The 19,057-nt window shown below is 41.7% G+C and overlaps 1 protein-coding gene across 1 annotated transcript in view; it reads left to right on the top strand.

Annotated features, from left to right (window-relative positions):
- Window positions 1–19,057, top strand: part of tns3.2 (tensin 3, tandem duplicate 2) — a 49,140-nt gene that overhangs the window by 8,005 nt on the left and 22,078 nt on the right. The window contains exons 8-16 of the mRNA XM_070961483.1: window positions 1,141–1,201; window positions 1,288–1,363; window positions 1,654–1,783; window positions 2,042–2,107; window positions 3,677–3,781; window positions 8,187–9,134; window positions 15,690–15,820; window positions 18,104–18,212; window positions 18,293–18,361. Of these exons, the coding sequence (XP_070817584.1) occupies window positions 1,141–1,201; window positions 1,288–1,363; window positions 1,654–1,783; window positions 2,042–2,107; window positions 3,677–3,781; window positions 8,187–9,134; window positions 15,690–15,820; window positions 18,104–18,212; window positions 18,293–18,361 (1,695 nt within the window). The remainder of the gene's footprint in view (window positions 1–1,140; window positions 1,202–1,287; window positions 1,364–1,653; window positions 1,784–2,041; window positions 2,108–3,676; window positions 3,782–8,186; window positions 9,135–15,689; window positions 15,821–18,103; window positions 18,213–18,292; window positions 18,362–19,057) is intronic.

Here is a 19,057-nt window from a genome sequence, read left to right as displayed (position 1 = left end):
AGTAGTAGTAGTAGTAGTAGTCGTGCTAGTCGATAGCACTAGCTAGTAGTTGTAGAACCCCACTACGTGGCATCTCCCGTGTTCTTCTTTCATCTCATGTCAGAGGATGGTAGTGATTTAAAACGTGTTCTAGAGTCCAAAAAGACAAAATACATTGTTACAAGATGTTCTTGACTACTTTTGGAGTCAGTTGAGATGTGGCCAAGTCACGTATGAATAGACCTGCTGTTCTGGGTGTTCACTAGATCAATACGTAAGATCTGAAGGTCGATGCTCTCAAGTATAAAGTCAAATAAGTTCTTTAGAGAGAAAAGTCTGAAGTAAGTCAAGTTTCAAGACTCCTTTACAGTGTGTGAGAACTGTGATCTTGCTGGTTCATTGCATGTCATGTCATATTGAGGTCATTGCCTTTCAATATTTTTATATTCTGTTTCTTTATGGAAATTGTACTTTTTACTCCACTACATTTATTTGATAACTTAATTTACTTTGCAGATTCAGATTAATAATTCAAAATATAATCAACAAGGAAATTCTAGATAAAATAAAACTTTATTGATCCCCGGGAGACGTTGACAAGCTACCCAGCAGTAAATAAACTCATTACTATTAACTCAATCTTTACCAGCTTCAACATAAAAATGATGAACACATTAACATCAAAAATCATAATGCAATAATATTGTGTGTGTGTGTGTGTGTGTGTGTGTGTGTGTGTGTGTGTGTGTGTGTGTACTATCAGATAAATGCTCAGTGAATCATTACAGGAGGATGCAAATAGAAAAAGAAACTCAAGAGACACATTATAAACTGTAAACATCTATGCTTTAATGTTTTGAAATGTACCAAACAAACTTCATTCCAAAATGACTTTCAGGACAGAGCAGTATCCATGTGTATCTGTGAGGACACTTCAACATAGTGTCAGAATTTCAATGTCAATTTCATTGGTCAGAAGAGCTGTGAATCAGCTCTCACACTGTGATCTTCACCGCTTTGGGCACACATCACACAGTTCAGGAGGAAGTCTCAAGCTTTCAGTCCACAGCTCTGTCTTCCTGACATACTTCATGAACCGCTGTGTGCATTTCTTCATCAAATGAATGCTGTCTTCTGTGATGAAACTCATCCTCCTCTTAGGATGCTGTCTCTTCCTGAGAGTCTACCAGAGTCTACAAGCTGTTTGCACATCAGCAGTCTAGTAAGAAATCACATACTAATCTGTAAAGATGGTGGGATAGTCCAGATGACAAAACAGCCCATAACATGTGTTTATATCCTTCTCAGCCACGTTAATGCAGCCCAGACAGAAAAGCTTTACATTGTTCTTCAGCCAGCTCAGCTGCTCAAGGGGGACATCATGGTGAGTGGGAATGTTTTTTTTATTCATTTATGTTTGGAAAACAAAGATGATAATGCAGTGTATGGCACAAAATGTTTTATTATTGGGACCCGGTAGGCATCAATCTTACTTTACTCGCCATTTTGCAAATGCAAAGATGATTTTTCTAACTGAATACATGATTTTTTTTTTCCATAGAATTCCCCTCTTTTTAATACACTGACTATGCAACAGAAAAAGAATCATCCAGTGAATCACCTTGACTTGGAGCAGCACAGACAGAACAGTTATCATTTTGTGTCTGATTTCAGGTGGTTTGTTATGACAAAAACAGCCAGTCAGCCAGGCGTCAGGTCATCTTCCGTCTCCAGTTTCATACGGGCCTCGTACACGCACACACCCTCACTTTCTCCAAGGCTGACCTGGACTGTGCCAGTAAAGGTATTTATGATCTGCTGCCATCACTGCCAACTGTTGTTACAATTACTGTCACATTCTACTCTGCTGCAATGGCAGTATTAATCTGTAACTGATAAATCCCCCCCCCCCCCCCCCCCGCTCCTCCACTGTAAATATCACCTACCTGAACTGACCTTGGACCCCTTATCAGTTTTGCAGGTGTGAAGTACACAGGGAAATATATCCAGTGTGCCAAGTTAACTGTCCAGCTGTCTGTTTTTTTTTTTGTTTATATTCCAGATCCCCGGTTCCCAGAAGATGGAAAAGTGGAACTGTTGCTTTCTGACAGCCCTGAAAAGATTAGAGGTAGGCATTTTATTTTCCTTTTCTTAGATTTAAAAATATATCTTAGTTACATACAGCGAGGTAATAAAACAAAGAAAAAATATGCAGGCGAAAATGTGATTCAGATGTTTTGTGAAGCTTTGATCCAGAATCCACAGAATATTGGATCAAGTTTTCATACTTCTGTTATTATTCAGAGGAAACAAGACAAGGAGTCTGAGTCTGTACTAAGGCACAGCATTGTTTTGAGTTAATGCTATCATCAGCTAGTATAGGCAGACTGTTTTACATCTACACCATATTAGTTTAGTGTGTTAGCATGCTAACATTTGCTATCTGGCACAAAACAAAAGGGACAGCTGAGGCTAATGGGAATGTCATTAGTTTTGCATTTGAGGAAAAGTCAGGGGGGAACTAAAATCATCATGGGTCATCCTCTGGGGACAATGGGTGTACAAAATTTCTTGGCAATCCATCCAGTCGTTCAGTCTGGATCAAAAGTGGTGGACCAACTGAAAGACAGACTGACATTGCTCTCCCTAGAATCAGGCTGCTAGCATGCCTAACACACTGTCTGAGGTTCAATATGCAGCACATCTGTGAGTAACTGACAAACTAGGACGGCTGATTGTTGAGAGCATGTGTACGGTTTGTATTTCGTTTGAAATAAATTGCATTCAGAACAGAGTCCTGAAGAAGTGAAATGATCAGGTAATTTAAAGGAAAGAAGTGAAGATTGGAAAGTGCACTCTAGTGTGGCCTTCCAGTGGACAAGACATGATGCACTTCACTAATGGGTTTAAGTGGAGAAATGTGATGCAGGGCCCTTTAAGGTGCCATTCTAATGAAGGAAAGGTGATGGAGTGCCACTTAGGCTGCCCTGCAAACTCTCTACATGCTAGTGCCTCACCTCATGCAGCTGGTGCCCTTATTATTTTTTTTGTCTGTGCTCCTCAGACAGCCACTGCCAACACTCACGCACACAGACACATTATTTGGGCTGCAAGTGCTGCCGCAGAACAAAGACTGCAAAAAGTTTCATTGTGTGCCAGAGATCAAGCAGAAGAGACAGAAATGACTCAGTTTGAAGCATTACACCCACACACACGTTTGCTGCTCATGACTGAAAACCATATTCATCAGGTTCAACAAACAGGCACCCAGGTGGGGGCAGTGTTGGACACCAGGATGAGGGCGTGACACCCAAACTGGCCCTCATTACCTACAATCACACTCCTCGCCTCTCAACAGGAAGTAATATGAGGGCTTATCACACACACATCTGACAGGAATTCAGATTGCAGATACTGTACACAGGGGAAAACACACAGAGGGGAAAACCAGGACACACACACTGAGGCACACACAGACACGAAATTAAAGCTCCCGTTATTTCTTAAATCAAATTTTAAATTAAATCAGGAATCAGCTGGTGTTATTGTCCACTGTGTGTGTGTGTGTGTGTGTGTGTGTGTGTGTGTGTGTGTGTGTGTGTGTGTGTGTGTGTGTGTGTGTCTTGTTGTTGTTTAACTGACCCCTGACCAGTGCTGCCTCTTTGTCTGCTGGTCTGTTTGTCATTTCCATGTGTAGGCAGAGAGCTGTGGCACAACGGACGCAGTGTGACGGTGGACTATGACACCTTGGACCCTTTAGTTAGACGAGATTCATATCAAGGCACGTCTCCTCTTGAAACAGGTGAGATGCATTTAAATGATTTTAATCAGGACCCCCCCACCCCACCCCACCTTTAAATATGTCTTCTACTTCTGTCTCTTTCACTTTCTTTACATGTTGTTTGGAATTCCTGTGGTGTCTGGCACTATAAGACAGGACTGAACAGGAAAACAATATGTTTGAGGACACGACACATTATGGGACATAATTAAATGTGTCTGCTCTGCTCTGATATAATGGTAACCTTTAGTTGTCTATGTCCATGATATTCTTAGGAAAACAAGAATGCCAATCCAGAGCTGCTAGCACTGAAAAGACCAAACCAGTGTTTTTGTTTTACCTCCCTAACAGCGAGTGATGTGTACCATACACTGCTGCTAGCAATTTTGCAAGTGTCTGCTGCATAGTTCCATATACACTGTAGATGTGCAATCCATCACAACGGACATTAAATAATTTTTGTCCTAGCATGCATTGTGTCATGTGAGATTGAAACAATTCAGTTTACCAGTGGCGGGAGATGTTTACTTTATTGTTTCGATATTATTTTCATATTTCAAAAACTTGTCCATTTTTAAATTAGTTTCGTCAGTGTTATTGTGCATGTGACGTTAACTGTATAATTCCACCCTGATGACAGCCATGAGATGTAGCTGAGACTCTGGACATTTTTCAGTAAGCTTTGATAGTTTTTATAGAATGGGTCAAAAAAACTGCATGTGATGTTAACTCAGTCAAACTCAGTGTTGAACCCTCACAGAATCATTGCCAACTCTGCAGCTCTACTTAGCTCTTTAGCCTCTTTTAGCTCAGAATTTTGGTTTGACTGAACATTTACTGTCCGGTTCAGTCTCAGTGTTTCGGCTGTTTTCAAGACACAAGCTCTGTGCAGCACTAAACAGCAGACGGACATAGTTAGAGACCAGCTTGTGAGGAAAGTGGAGCATTTAGCAGCTAGAGACAGATATTTTTCTCAGGAGTTGGTGGAGACCAAACCAGAGCTACAATTAGTGTGAACATTGGCCTTACATTCATCTGGTGAACACAAGTGCAGCTGCATATAAAAGATCATGTTGCTCTGTGTCTGCTGGATGTGGAAATATGCAGCTGTCTGCTAACATGTTAGTCATAACAATGATATGTTGAAGTTTTTCCTTTTTTTTTTTTTTTCTTTAACTTTTAAGTTTTTCTGCCCCCAAATGGCCAAACAAATCAATTAATGCATCTCTGGCTGCTCTTCAGAAGTTATATCCCTCTGTGGGCGCAGGTCCATCTCTGAGAAGCTCTGTTTGGACTCTGGCCTTCACTGTGGTCAGTGCTGTGGGTAATTGTCTGGTCATCAGTGTGACAGCTTACAACTGTTGTGGTCACAAAGGCCTCTTTCACATTCCTGGGAATGGGTGTAACGACAATCATCTAGACAGCAGCCAGACCAGACCCGTGTATTTGGAGGCGGCTGCTTTTCAAAGAGTTTCCATTTAGTTAGAATAACTGTTCACACACAGAAAAACACCAACACAAAAACACCCATCCAGACAGCTGAAACAATCACTTAGTCGAGCTTTCAGTTCCAGCTGTTTTATGCCATTGCTAAATCTGCTCCACCAGCCATGTAATTTAGATAGACCGATTAGTGGGGCAGAAATGCAGAAAAGTGGCATGTAAACGCACATATACTGTACACAGACACTCACATGAATGTATACACACATGGCCATTACATTTAACCACCGACACACACACACATGCACATGAGCATAATGAGGGTGCCAGGCAGTTAGCAACGCAGCCAGTCACAAGAATGTTGTTTTTAACCACAGGTGGTTCTACTTTACCCTCTCGGCTCGAGCACGGCCCTCCCCTCCCCTCTGCTGCTTGTATCACTCCATCTCCTCATCTTCTTTTCTTCTCCTTTATCAGGTCGTCTGTCTCCCTTTTTCTAGCCGTGCGTGTTGCTTTCAGGTTCAAGTTGCAGGTTGCAATTTGTCCAGTTTATCCCCATCCCCCTTCTGCACACAAGTGTCTCCAGATCCCGCCCCCATGTTTACATTCCCCTCTCCATATTTGGCCAGCTCAAGGTCCTTGTGCTTTGTGCTTCTTTTCTTGAAAATGCATTATGTGTGCTGCACAATCTCCTGCACCTCTGTGTGTGTGTGTGTTTATACATATGTGCTTGCTTAGTGAATGATCCACCTTCAACTGCTTTCCCCTTGGACATGAAAATGCATGAGCGCACATTCTCTCCACAGCATTGCCTACCTGTGTCAGCCAGGACAGGATGCAGGGGGAGAATGGGGGGGAGGCATGAGGCGAAGCAAAGCTAATTTTGTAGTGACGGTGAAGGCGGGGATTCATAGTGCAGGGACGGAGCAGGCGAGGAAGGAGTGCGGGAGTGACATGAGAGAGGGGAGAGTAGGAGGGGGGACACAGGGGGGCTGTTAGCACCTTAAGAGGAGGAATGTTCTTTGCTTGTCTTCCTGTGGCAGCCTGAGAGACAGAGAGGACGACAGCAGAGGAGGGACGAGAGACTTCAACTAGGCCGGTCTGAATTTTTTTAGCCTCCCTTTTTCTCTCTGTCTGTCCCCTCATCCTTTTCATTCTGTCCTCGTCCTTGCCCCTCTTTCCTTTCAGCTTGTCATCTGCTCTCTTTTCCTCTTTCCCTGTCTCCGAAAGGAGGCTTCAGCAAGCACTTCCATCCTGTTTCTAGTCTGCAGAGGGAACAGTGAAAGTTTACTCCTGAGTGCCAGTAAAGTAAGCTGCTTTTCTGTGTCTTTTTATTGAGCTGATAAAGTTCTGTACGTTATGGAGTTCTTGCAGTATTGTGAAAGTTATATGGTGTGTTTATCAGTTTGTGAATGTACTACTCTGTGCATCTCTGTGTGTGTGAGACCTCATAGACCAGCTGTGAGGTTTTACCATGCATGTCTGGTATTTGAGTTTTATTGCCTCTCTGGACTTAAGAGGCTGTGCTCATACAGCTCTGGTATGCACTGTATGTATTGTTGCAGTCATTGTATGAGGCAGTCTTATCTCATCTAAATGTAACAACCTTTATCATGATCGTAATATGCTACCGTTTGTGTGTGTTAGGGGTGCAAGTAATGATTTTTTTCATTCATCGATTAATTGGTCTGCAGAATGACTAAAAATGACAGCCACAGAGAAAAAGAAAAATCATGTCACAATTTTTCAGCTTAATATAATAAGCTTAATTTAATATGTGCTAAAAAAAGAAGCGAATCCTCACTTGTCAAAATAAATGCAAATTCATTTTCTGTTGATCGAATAATTGATTAATTCTTTCGGCTCTAGTGTGTTTCCCTTTTTGCTACAGGCAGTTAATGTATGACAAAATGTGTGTGTGTTTGCGTGTAATCTATTCTGACCTCAGGTAGACGTCTGTGACAGACACGTCCTTTGCGTGACACACACATACACAAATACACACGCGTGCATCTGCCAGCCCACACAAAGAGACTCTGTGTTATCTACATGGAGTGTGTCTGGAGGGATGGCTGTGGCCCAACAGATGGTGTGTTTGTGTGCGCATGTGTGTCATAGTGAATCATATACTGTAATGGTGCAGGTATGGAGTCATGTGTAACATGAGCATCTTCAGTACGAGGGTGTTATTTCTGCTTTTAGTTCAAATTCTACACTTTAATTTAGATTTATTTAAAAGTCAGTGCAGCTGCTACAATCTGTATTAGCGATGACTTAAAGGAGTCATTAGAAAAGTTAATATACTCCTCTACAGCGCATTCAGGTGTTACCATTAATTCACAATCAGCTTTGTGATTGGTTAAACTTTTGCCTCGAAGGCAACATATAGTACATACTGTTGTAAACCTCTGCTTGGTGGAACTGGTGCACACCATTAAGGGAAAATGATTAATTTATATTAGAGTTGAAGCAATTAGTCAATTAAATGAATAGTCAATGTAAAGAAAATTAATCACCAACAATTTTGATAGTCTCAAGTCTTTTTTTAAACAAATATAACAAAACTTGGAATTTAAACATCATGATCTGTGATAGATATTTTTCACTGTTTTCCTTTATTTTGTTGAACAAAACATAATTGGGTAAACAAGGTCATTATTGATAATTGTAGCCTTAATTTATGTTTTCATGTAGTTGGAAAATGTTTAACTCTCCAAAAAAGACACCAGAATTCCATATCAGCAACAGATACGGCAGAAAAGGACGGTGCTGCAAATACAACATTTTCCATCACGGAATATCTAATAGCATTGATTGAGTTTTCTGTGTTTTCTGTGGTTGAGCAACCCCTGATTTCATCATGCCCCCCTCACTTCTGACACCAAACCTACAGTAAACTCTTGGGTCAGCAGGTCACATTTGCATCTGTTTTCACTTCTCTGTCAACAACCTGATACTGACCACAGTGATTTTGTCTCCACAGCTCAACCTCATGTCCTGGACCCTGCAAATGGCAGTTTGTATGCCGGACTGAGGAAGAAGAGTAGTGAGGAAGGAGCTTCGTTCTCCCTGACCACCTGCAGCCCCAGCTGCAGCGATCGAACACCATCTGCCAGCAGTGACTCAGGCCTGTCCATTGCCTCACAGGGCCAGAGCGGGGCAGGACAGAAGAGAGGGGCTGCAGGGGAGAAGAGCACCCTGGCAGGGAAGCTGGTCTCTGCTGTGGACTTTGAGATTGCTCAGCCTCTTCTGGAGGTCATGACTGAGCTTGCTGCCAGTGGAGAGGAGGTGGAGACAGCTGGAGATGAGTCTGGATTGGGACTTACTATCAACGAAGAGGCTTCGTCCAGCGAGAGGGAAACTGATATATTAGATGATGTGGATGAAGTGGAAGGTGAATCAGCTTCTGCTTTAGACATGCCGAGCTCAAGCAGTATCTGCTCCCTCTCCTCTAACACCCTGCCTGAAAGTCAAACTGAATACTCTACACACTCCTGGGTTCGGCAGCAGCAGATGGTTGATGCCTTCACTGATGCCCACCTTGAAGTTGATGGGGGAGAGAGGGTGAACACGGTGAGAAAACAGAGGCTGCCACCTCTGGTTGGTCCTGACACACCAACGCGAGGAAGCAGCAGCAGGGAAGCAGTGCAGAGAGGGCTGATGGACGAGGACAGTCCACGCAATGTCACACAAAACACAGACGTTACGCACGACATACAGTCTGCCAATAATGCACACACTTCGTCTTGCCAAGAGGAGGATTTGGCATCGTTAAACACAGACATTGATGAATCCATAGAGCAGCTGAACCAGCTGATTTTGGATTTGGACCCCACCTTTGTGCCTGTTCCAACCCGCTGTGTCCCCCTGTCCCGCTCCGCCTCCCTCCACACCAATGGCCTTAGCCACAAGGGAAATACCCATCGGTTGGGTAAGACCAATTCCAACAAATGAAAACAAAAGCATCAAACCATAGAACAAAAACACTAGCTGCAAACAGTCTAACATCATCTTTTTAAAGCAAATAAGATAGACAGTTAAGAATCAGTTCACCTAAATTACTGAAACAAGATGTTACTGTGAAGAGTTTTAGTCATGCTGACTCAAGGGATGGCATTGTTAGTCAGCTGGTCCTCCACTTTGCTCCAGACCAAAACATCTCAACAACTATTGGATGGATTGCCATAAGATTTGGTTCATACATGAACAACACTTTGTTTATAATTATATCTATAGGTATAGGTCATTCCCATCAGTCTCAGCTGTACTGTGTGGTCAGTGCTAATGAGCATATGTTAGCAAGCTACTATGTCAGACTGAAATGGTGAACATAGCAGATATTATACCTACTAAACCACAGCACATTAACAGTTACTGTGGGTATGTTAGCATGCTGATGTTAGCATACAGCTCAAAGGCCGCAGTGCCTCAGTACTGTCTCACAGAACTGCTAGCATGGCTTTGGGCTGGAGATGTTCAAGAGGCTCATATCCCAAAAACCTCAGCAAAGGCAGTACTGTATTGTCTGCAGTGCTACCTACTGTATATGACTAAAAATGCAGGCTGTGTATTTTGGGTAAAATTAACCTTTTGCTTGGTTTATTATAACCTTTACACAACTTTACTTGTACAGAGACACAAAACAGTCCACTGTGAAATTATGACTGACTGAAATGCCACACTAAAGAAAATACATGTGTGCCAACAAGCTGGTGGGCAGATGAAGGTTGTAGGCTTGACTTGTTATATTGTAGAGCTCAGTTCGGCCTGCAAGAACAGAGAAGCATTTATAACCCAGACTGAACGACTGAAGCGTTGCCTGATTGTGGAAATCTCCACCTGAGAGAGAGGAATACATCTATATTTGTTACAGAGGGTGTGTTTGCTGGTGTAAATGGTATTTGCTGAAGGGGTGGAATCATTTGGTTAAACAGGTAGTGCATATTCCTGCAGTTTAAAATCAGGACATCTGGTCTATACACAATCATGTGTTTACACTCAATTCTGTCTTATTCTGCATGGAAATATACAGAGCTTGAAGAAAAGGTTAAATGAGGCGCAGGATGTACAGGAAGTCATGCCATCAAAACATAATGCACTGACATAATTACAGAACCTGCAGTTTAAAGCAGCAGAATGGGATTAAGTTAGTTACTTCTTATCAGCAAAGATTAGGTCAAGGATGTTAGACACTGACTACGTTTACATGTAGTCAAGTAACCCTTTCATAACCAGAATATCAGCAATAACCCGGTTGCGCACGGCCATGTTAACACCAATAACCCTTTTGAAACACCGGAATATGCTCATATTCCAGTTTTTAAAAACCTGAATATGACCTCTGGGTTACTCCTTTTCTAACCCGAATATTTGGTCATGTATACTCCTATCGGAATATCCCCATCGAACGGAAAATTAATTTGTGTTCTGCGCATGTTCTATTCGCAAGGAATCTTGGTCTTTTGAGTGCAGGTAGCATGGATATGGATGGCTCAGCTCCGGCTTCATTTCCTACTTCTTCATATTCTCGCCTTCCATTAATGAAGAAAGTGAGACAGAATAGTGTCAAGTACTGGTGGTGGGTCAGCACCAGCACCAAAGCACAAACGAAGGCGACTGCTACCAGCCCCGTGCTGTTTATTATCTGCTGTGCTGCTGTTGTTGTTGTTGTTGTTGTTGTTTTTGGATAGAGGAAGAAGAAGCTGAAATGACACGCCTTGCGTCATGACGTTCTCCGTGTGTCAACACGTTGTCCGTGCGTCGCTGTTTTGATCGGGATATCCCAATTAATTACCCCGATTGCTCACGCATGTAAACAGGTTATTCTGAATGTTTCAGAAAACGGAATATTGACCATAACCCAAATATTGACTGCATGTAAACGTATTGACTGTGAAATGCTGTTAAAGGGGGATATTAGTAATAAGCTTTCTCATCAGCCCATATGCGGAAAGAGCTCAAAGCAGTTGCAGATTTAGATGGAGAATCCGCTTTAATTCGTGATTAAACAATGGCAGATCAGATCCTACTAAAGAGGAGGAAGTGTTAACAATTAACCTCTACTTTTTGGAATTGAGACTGGGATAATAAAATTTCATGACTTGATTTCATGCTAATTTAAGTGTCTTGTATCTGATGATGCTCTGTGGGAAATGTCCCTGGCCAGCTGATCTGTCCTCTGTCAGCTCTTCTGGATCATGAAGTTATGAAGCGAAAGCTTATCTGATGTTAAAGTTCAGTTGATAATGATGAGGTCTTCAACCTTCATCACAGCAGCTCAGCCAACAGTTTACAGCCAGCAGCACCCTGCTTTACAGGTGGACCTTTAAACAGCATATTACTATTATACAATAATATGACCCCTGGACATAACTCTGCCCTCTCATCTCATTTTTTTCAACATTATCTCTGACATGCCTGATTATGTAATTCAGGCCTCATGTAATTTTTCTATGGCATTCAGACATCTGATCTCACCAGCCTCTTATGTCAACATGCATAAAAATGCCAACTCAACATCTGGTATGATGGCCAGACAGAGACACTGGCTTCAGTGTTCATTAGTGAGTTTGCTGTATGATTTCTTCACTATATTCATGGTTGAAATGCTGATTCTCTTTCTCACTCTGGACGTGTCAATGATTTGGTAGTTATTCTGCTGCTAGCTTTTTTCAGTTTCAGCTGATAAAGTTCTGTGTTTCTTATCTCCGTGCTCTGGGAGCAGATATGCTGAAATTGGGAAATGTTTGGTGTCAGGTGGCATTTTATCACTCTTCACAATGGCCAGTGTATCATTGCAAAGTAAGCACACTGGCACCATGCCCACAGACTCATGCAGTTTTCACAATCAGCCTTTCTTGGTTCAGCTAGTTTTAAATGTACCATTTAAATTTTTTAACTTGCTCTCCCTCTTCCAAAAAGAGCTTGCTAACTGCAGCTACTAGCAGTTTACAGATGAGTGTGTGAGATGACATGATGGCAATGTGTCAGTCTTATGTGGTCTGGGCCAGGTCACATGGATGTTTTGTTCTGGGTCCAGATTAAGTTGTATCTTCTGTACACAACTGTGGTGGCAGAGTCAAGGGATATTATGGGTGGGTGAGTGGATGGATGGCAAAGTGAGAATGATTATTAATATCTATAAGATTTATTTTAAAAAGCTGAAAATCCTCACACTGGCAATTCCTCCCTCTCTTCAGTCTTTTTTGCTGACTTATTATTATATATTATATTGATATAAAATGGTTGGCAGTGAATGAATGTTTCATTTCCACAACAAATATGCTCTCAATCGATCTCCACAGAGCTAGTCATGTGTGAAAAGGGGTTAAGGTACATTTGACAGTGCAGACAAATAATGTCTTGTTTAGGACATGAAACAACACGTTTAGGACTTGGGACATCATAGTCAAGACCTGATACTTACGAAACAACGACTTTGTCCCACCTTTGAAAACTTGAACCTGAACATGTCACATGCCTGTTTTTCCCAACCTATGTGTCTCAGTGTTGCCTCCTCTTCAGTTTTTCTTCTCACCCTGTCAGCACGTAGACAGATTTACTCCCTCTCACATCCACCAGGGATGCAGCCAGGAGGAAGAGGCACATTTCTGTGATCTCCACCCCTGATTCATTTTCAGTTTGAGGGCTGCAGGTCATTGGTGTACCTGTGATCTCATCACTTTGCAGCTCTTTGCATACAGAGCAGCTGTTCCATCAAAGCTAACCTCAGAGTGGCCCGGTGGTTCATACGAGACCTCCTAATGGTTGAGAGCTGTCGAGAAGGGCCATGACAGCTCCTGAATCATGTCTGTCAGGGTCTCTGCTGTGGTTAACGGTGACCTGCGGCCATGTGCCAAGCAGGGCTACATTATGGCTGACATTTAACCTCTGACCCTGTGTTTTTGTACACTTCAGGTCAATGAGAGGTCTTATGGTTCTACTGATCGTGGAATTTGAGCACAGGAAATGGAGCATGTGTATTTGTATGTATGTAGGTCAGCAGGTTTTTCAGGGGACTGATATTACCCAAGGGCATATTTGAAGCACTAGCACTAATATTTCAGTGCTTAGCTACTGTGTCAATGAGTGTGTGTGTATGTGCGTGTTGAAATGTCTGTTTGTAACGTATGTTTTTCAAGGCGATGTTTTGAGGGAGGAATTTGTAAGTGATCAGGAATGCTTTTGAAGTTTGACACAACACTTTGCTCACCAGTGTGTTTGTACCATGCCCTCCCTCTCCCTCTCATAATCTCAGAGTTGCAGTCTTCAAAAGAGAATAGCCCCCTCACAAATACAGTGGGTATCAAGCGATACTCGACACTCTAAAAATCTCTGTGGAAGCACCCTCAGCAGACCCTCTGGTGTAGCAGAGTAACTGGATTAGTTTCAGTTGGACTAGCTTGGCCTTTCATGAGATGATGGATGCTCTCAATGAAAGCTGAGCTCACAATGTTCCACATTGCTGTTTATGGTTGATATGCACAATTGAGTGCGGTCCCATATATGGTGAAGCTCACACTAACTTTGGTCTCTGTCTGATGGTATATTTTTGGTGTCCACAAAGTCAAAGTAAAATCAGACATTTCACAAACTTTCTTTCCACCCCAAAAAAATTCTATTATCATATCTGCATCATTAACTTTAGTTTGTCATCTTGTTGTGAATATCTCTGAATCTGGCTCACTCCAAGAGCAACACTACTGCTACAATCTGCAAGGCCAGGGTAGCATGACCAATGGAGGTAGCTGAACTAGCACTCCTGCTGGCAAGCTAACCTGCTATGTTTACCATCAGCTGGTAAAGGCAAAAGAAAAACGAAACCCAACAGCTTGACTGAAAAGCTTTACTGTGTTTCCATTTTTGCTGTAGAGAGTTTAACTAGTTTAATTAGTTTTTCTTCAGTGGTAGCCTTCTAACAGATCACTTACGGTACAAGTAAACAAGCTAGCGAGGCAACTGAAAGTAGCCTATGCCACCATTTTCCCTCTGTTGTAACGGTCCCACAAGAGCTTCACCAATTCTAGTTTAAGCACGCCCCCATCACATACCAAAAAGATGCATTCAAACCCCCAGAAAGTGTCATTTGAAGAGGCAAATTAGCCTCCCCCTCAGTCTCCAGAGCCAAGACAAACATCCAGAGCTGTACTTGCTTGAACTAGTAGCTAATGTTATGTCGCAGAAGAAGTGAAAAGTGATAGATTAGGGGATTTACCCCAACACTTTCTCACTGTACATTAACAGCCTGTACTACCTCTCTACAACTCTGAACTCTACATGAGGTCAAAAGTTGATTTCTGTTTTTACATGTTTTGAAAGGCTCATGAGGGTATGTAGGCCCACATTTTCCCTGTACTTGCGGGGCATGTAGAGTAGAATGTCATAGATTCTTACACAGATTTTGTGTCTAGAGAACAGCATTACTTGGCTGTCTGTTTGGGAAAAGCAAAAAAACGTTGCAAAAGTTGCAATTAACAGTATGGACTAAGATCAGACTCAGTGAACAGTGTAATAACATGACTGTGAGTACGCTATAATTCAGTGTGTCAAAAATTGGATTAATTTTTTTAGCTTTGACAAAAGCTTGCTGTCATGAATTTTAGTTTGGAAGCTATGACAAGAGACATGTGCCGTCAGAAGAGATGACATTCCTGAAGGCCAGTTTGTGTTGAAGTTGCAAGTAGCAAATATTTTGTACCTCCTTGTAACTCTACTATCACTGCTTTAACTGAAACTGAAGGTTCATTTTGCTGCTCTGTAGAAATTGGCTAATGCTGAATTTTAAGTCTGATAAGTATGTCAATATGTGAGTGTTTTGTTTTGCTTTTTTATGCTAACAATATATTGGTCAATGTTAATTTTTTAACATGAACAGTAACATTACCAAATATTTCTGAGTAGGATTCCTTAAATTTATTAATAAACTGTGCACAGTCTATGTGCTGACTGGGACGTTTTACAGCTAAAAAAGAAATTTGTCAGTGCTCTCCAGTGGACAAAACTGGTAATTTCTTGTTGTTTATCACCTGACATGAAGTTAGATACTGATGCATTAAGGTAAATACAGTGAAGTACTTTACTTATGAATTTTTGACTAATTACTCCCACAGATGTTTTTCTTCCATTATGTTCCACCATCTGGTGTGGTGAAGTCTTGCTTAGTTACACATGATAGGCGCAACACACTGCTGATAAACACGCTGATAGACACTTTTGCCAGACACAAACACAGTAAACATGAACCACTGTCATCACCTCTCATTGCCAAGTCGGCATCTGGTCCTAACAAAGCATCTCTCACGTTTAATGTTGTTGCTTTTTACCAGAGTAGACATAACTGTTTGTGCACATTTATTTCATGGAAGAACACATGACTGATTCTTCGGTTGATAACATTTCAGATCATAATCTGTCTGACTGTCTGCCTCTTTTCTCTCTCCCACACTTCTGCCCCCACCCGTTTCATTATCTCTTTGCTCCTGATCAGGTTGGAGGCAGCAGAAGCAGGTCAGTGATGTGGTGGACTATGCTCATTTCCATAGTCCAGGATGGAGAGGGGGAGGCGCTCAGAGCTTCAGAGGCCCCCCTGTCTGCAGTCCCTCCTTCTCATCAACTCAGGTAAACATAGTTTCCCTGTTCACCTCACCAGACATCAACTTTGACTGCTGGGAGTCGAGCTTCACCCATACCATGCAATAACAACAAAAAGCTGTTTAATGTAAAGCATCTATAATCAGTATTTTTTATATTGTATTAAATGACAGTGTAAAAACAATGTGAAAGGCGTCTCTAGTAGTAATGAACCTAAATCTGCAGCTCCCTTCAACTTTATGGATCATTATAGTGAGTTTCAGCTCATTGTTTAACTGTCTGGACCACAGCTTTACTGTTTTGGTTCATGCTCACCCTTAAGGGTGAGCATCATGGCGTCATTGGCAGCAGGCAGCTGTTTTCTGAGAAAAAGCTCTATAAACCCACTGTACACTGCCTTCTCAGCAGCAAACAGCAGACAGACACAGTTAGAGACTAGCTGGTGGACATAGTGGAGCATTTGGCTACTAAAGAGCCAGACATTTCCTTCAGGAGTTGGTAGAGACCAAAAATAGAGCTAAAAGAAGAGTGAATATTGGACTTATGTTCTTCAGTTGGACACAAACACGACTCCAAATGCATCATTATGTTGTTCCATAACTGCTGAATGTGTAAATGAGAAACTGTTTACTGATCTTCACCATACCAATTAGTGATCATATGTCAGTGCTGCATCGAACAAGTGGCTAAAAAAAGCTTATTGCACGATTGTAAAAAAAATTATGTGCGATGTCATTCATAGATTTAAGTTGTTGCCGTCTTGGCAGTTATTGGACACAAACAATTTAACAAAAAGACCAGTCTAAACTAATTTTCTGATGGTCCTTCAAATAGGTGCCAATTAACATCAGAGAAAAATACACAAAGCACAAATATCACTGACAGAGCTAAAGTATCAGCAGTCCATCATTTGCTAATAGAACATGAAGCTAACATAACATTAGCAGAAGAGTGATAAGATCAACTCATGGAGAGCTAAAATCCTGACTTCATGTCCAGGGAAAGAGAGCTTGGCACCAAAGGTCAACACAGTCCTTCAGTTGATTAAGAATATTTATGATGCAGGTTATAAGAACATGAGGTTCAATACTTCAAGCAGCAGAAGTTTATTAACAATTAAGATAACTAACATTAAAGGACATGAATCCTGAGATAGCTTAAAGTCACTTAAAAAGAGAAGCTAACCCATCAGTGACTGAAAGTCCACTAAAACAAGGTCATTAAAAATCCAGAAGGCAGAAGAAGTCAGAAAGGAAATGTTTGGGTATTTTTGTAAATACACTGATTGGTTTCTTGCTGAGAGTTAGATGACAGGTTTGATTACGCTCTCATGTCTTTATGGGTAAATATAAAGCTACTGCCAGAACCTGCTAACTTAGCTGAGCATAAAGACTGGAAGCAGGGGGAAACAGCTAGTCTGGCTCTGTCTTAAAGTAAAACTAAATCTACATACCAGCACTGCTAAAGTTCACTCATTCATGTTACATCTAATTCGTTTAATCTCAGCAAAAACCTAAGAATAGAAACGTCAAGCTTAATTTACAAGAGCACTTATTACTTATTTTTCATAGTGTTTCTACTCTATGTAACATTGTAACAACCTTGTTTATAGCTTTATGTGCAAATGTGTTGAAAGCACTTTAATGGTTGTCTTGTAAGACTGAGCGAGAATAGAGAAATAGAGAAAAGTAATGCGACACTTGGACAGTTTCCTGTGTTTACTGCATTGCAACTGTTGTGTGGATTTACTAATCAATTTTTGCTCTTGGTTTTTGACTGGTTGAGAGCTTATTTAATGTTGGTCTTGAATTTGACTCAACACCCATTTGGACTCCAAAGTATGTGGACTTGCTTATTTCAGACTCTGAAATACTTTAATTTATGTGTTGCCGAATTACATCACAGAAAAAAACAACACAGAGTTAACACTTACAAATCAGTTAAAGGATCTCTGTTGAGATAATGATAATTATGAAACTCTGTCTGCATCTTTGTAGATGTTTCTTCCTCCCTCCCTCTGTCTCTTTTTTTTTTTTTAAGAGTTGAGGTTTCTGCTCTTGCACTCATTCTTATGGCTTGTGTGGCATGAATGGCCTGACTGTTTACACCAAAACACAGGCTGTAGCCACACGCAGATCACAAGACTGATGTCTGCTGGTGTGTGTGTGTGTGTGTGTGTGTGTGTGTGTGTGTGTGTGTGTGTGTGTCTGTGTGTGTGTGTGGCCTTGTTACCTCATAAAAACCATCCTATTGACTTTCCCCCTTATTTCTTGTTTCACTTTCTTCTTTTTCTTCTTCTTTTTTTTGAAGCATGGGCACCTCTACAAAACCAACAGTGTGAACTATCAGAGACACACAGATAGCTCTGACATTGTTCCTCCAACTCCGGCCTTCCCAGTATCTCCTCCAACGCCCTATGGTAAGAGATAATGTCACAATGGATATTACTGGATGTGTCTGCATTTTGGAATCTAATCAGTGTCTGTTTTCTCTTCCCAGTGAAGCATTTCTCAGAGTTTTCCCAGCTCAGGAGTGATGGACAGTGGGACGAACACAGATGGACACAAGGTACGATTTCCCAAGAATGTGTGTGACCACATACGTGTGTGTGTGTGTGTGTGTGTGTGTGTGTGTGTGTGTGTGTGTGTGTGTGTGTGTGTGAACCCAAACACTCAAGCTCCTGATTGCTGCTGGACAGAGTTGAAGAGCTGGCTGGAATGCCCTTCTGGCATAATATACCCAAAACACACACACATGCACACACCTGGCCTGGACTCTGTTGCTATTGGCTGGATGTGTGGGCATGGCTCTGTTTTTGATAAGTCGCGTATGGCTAGAGGCACAGAGATGGCTTGTTTCTAGACTTTTGTCTTTATTGTTTTAAAAACAATAAAGACAAAAGCAGTTGATGAAATGGATTGGAAAATCCTCTCAGGGCCATGCAGAACAGCTGATATTGGCTGCCTCCTAATAATAGTTGACGGTAACAGAGGAAGAGACCACTGCTGGCAGGATGTCCACTCACGTCCTGTTCTGGGAGGGGACAGGAGGAGAGGGGAGGGTCTTTTGTTGCTGGGACATCCTGCCTAAGGAGATATGTACCACACAGCTGCAGAAGGAATTTAGTGTAGTGTCAAAAACACAAGTGTCTCTCAGTGGTTGTGTGTCATATCTGAGCTTAGTGGCTGTCATGGTGCTGTGGTAGTTGCAAAATATATGTGTTTTTCCCTTTAGGACACAAAACGGAAGAGATGTATTTAAAAA

The sequence above is a fragment of the Chaetodon trifascialis genome, chromosome 4, assembly GCF_039877785.1.
Source record: "Chaetodon trifascialis isolate fChaTrf1 chromosome 4, fChaTrf1.hap1, whole genome shotgun sequence".
Taxonomy (NCBI): domain Eukaryota; kingdom Metazoa; phylum Chordata; class Actinopteri; order Chaetodontiformes; family Chaetodontidae; genus Chaetodon; species Chaetodon trifascialis.
The sequence above is the reverse complement of the archived record's forward strand: the minus strand, read 5'-3'. Positions and strand labels throughout refer to the sequence as shown.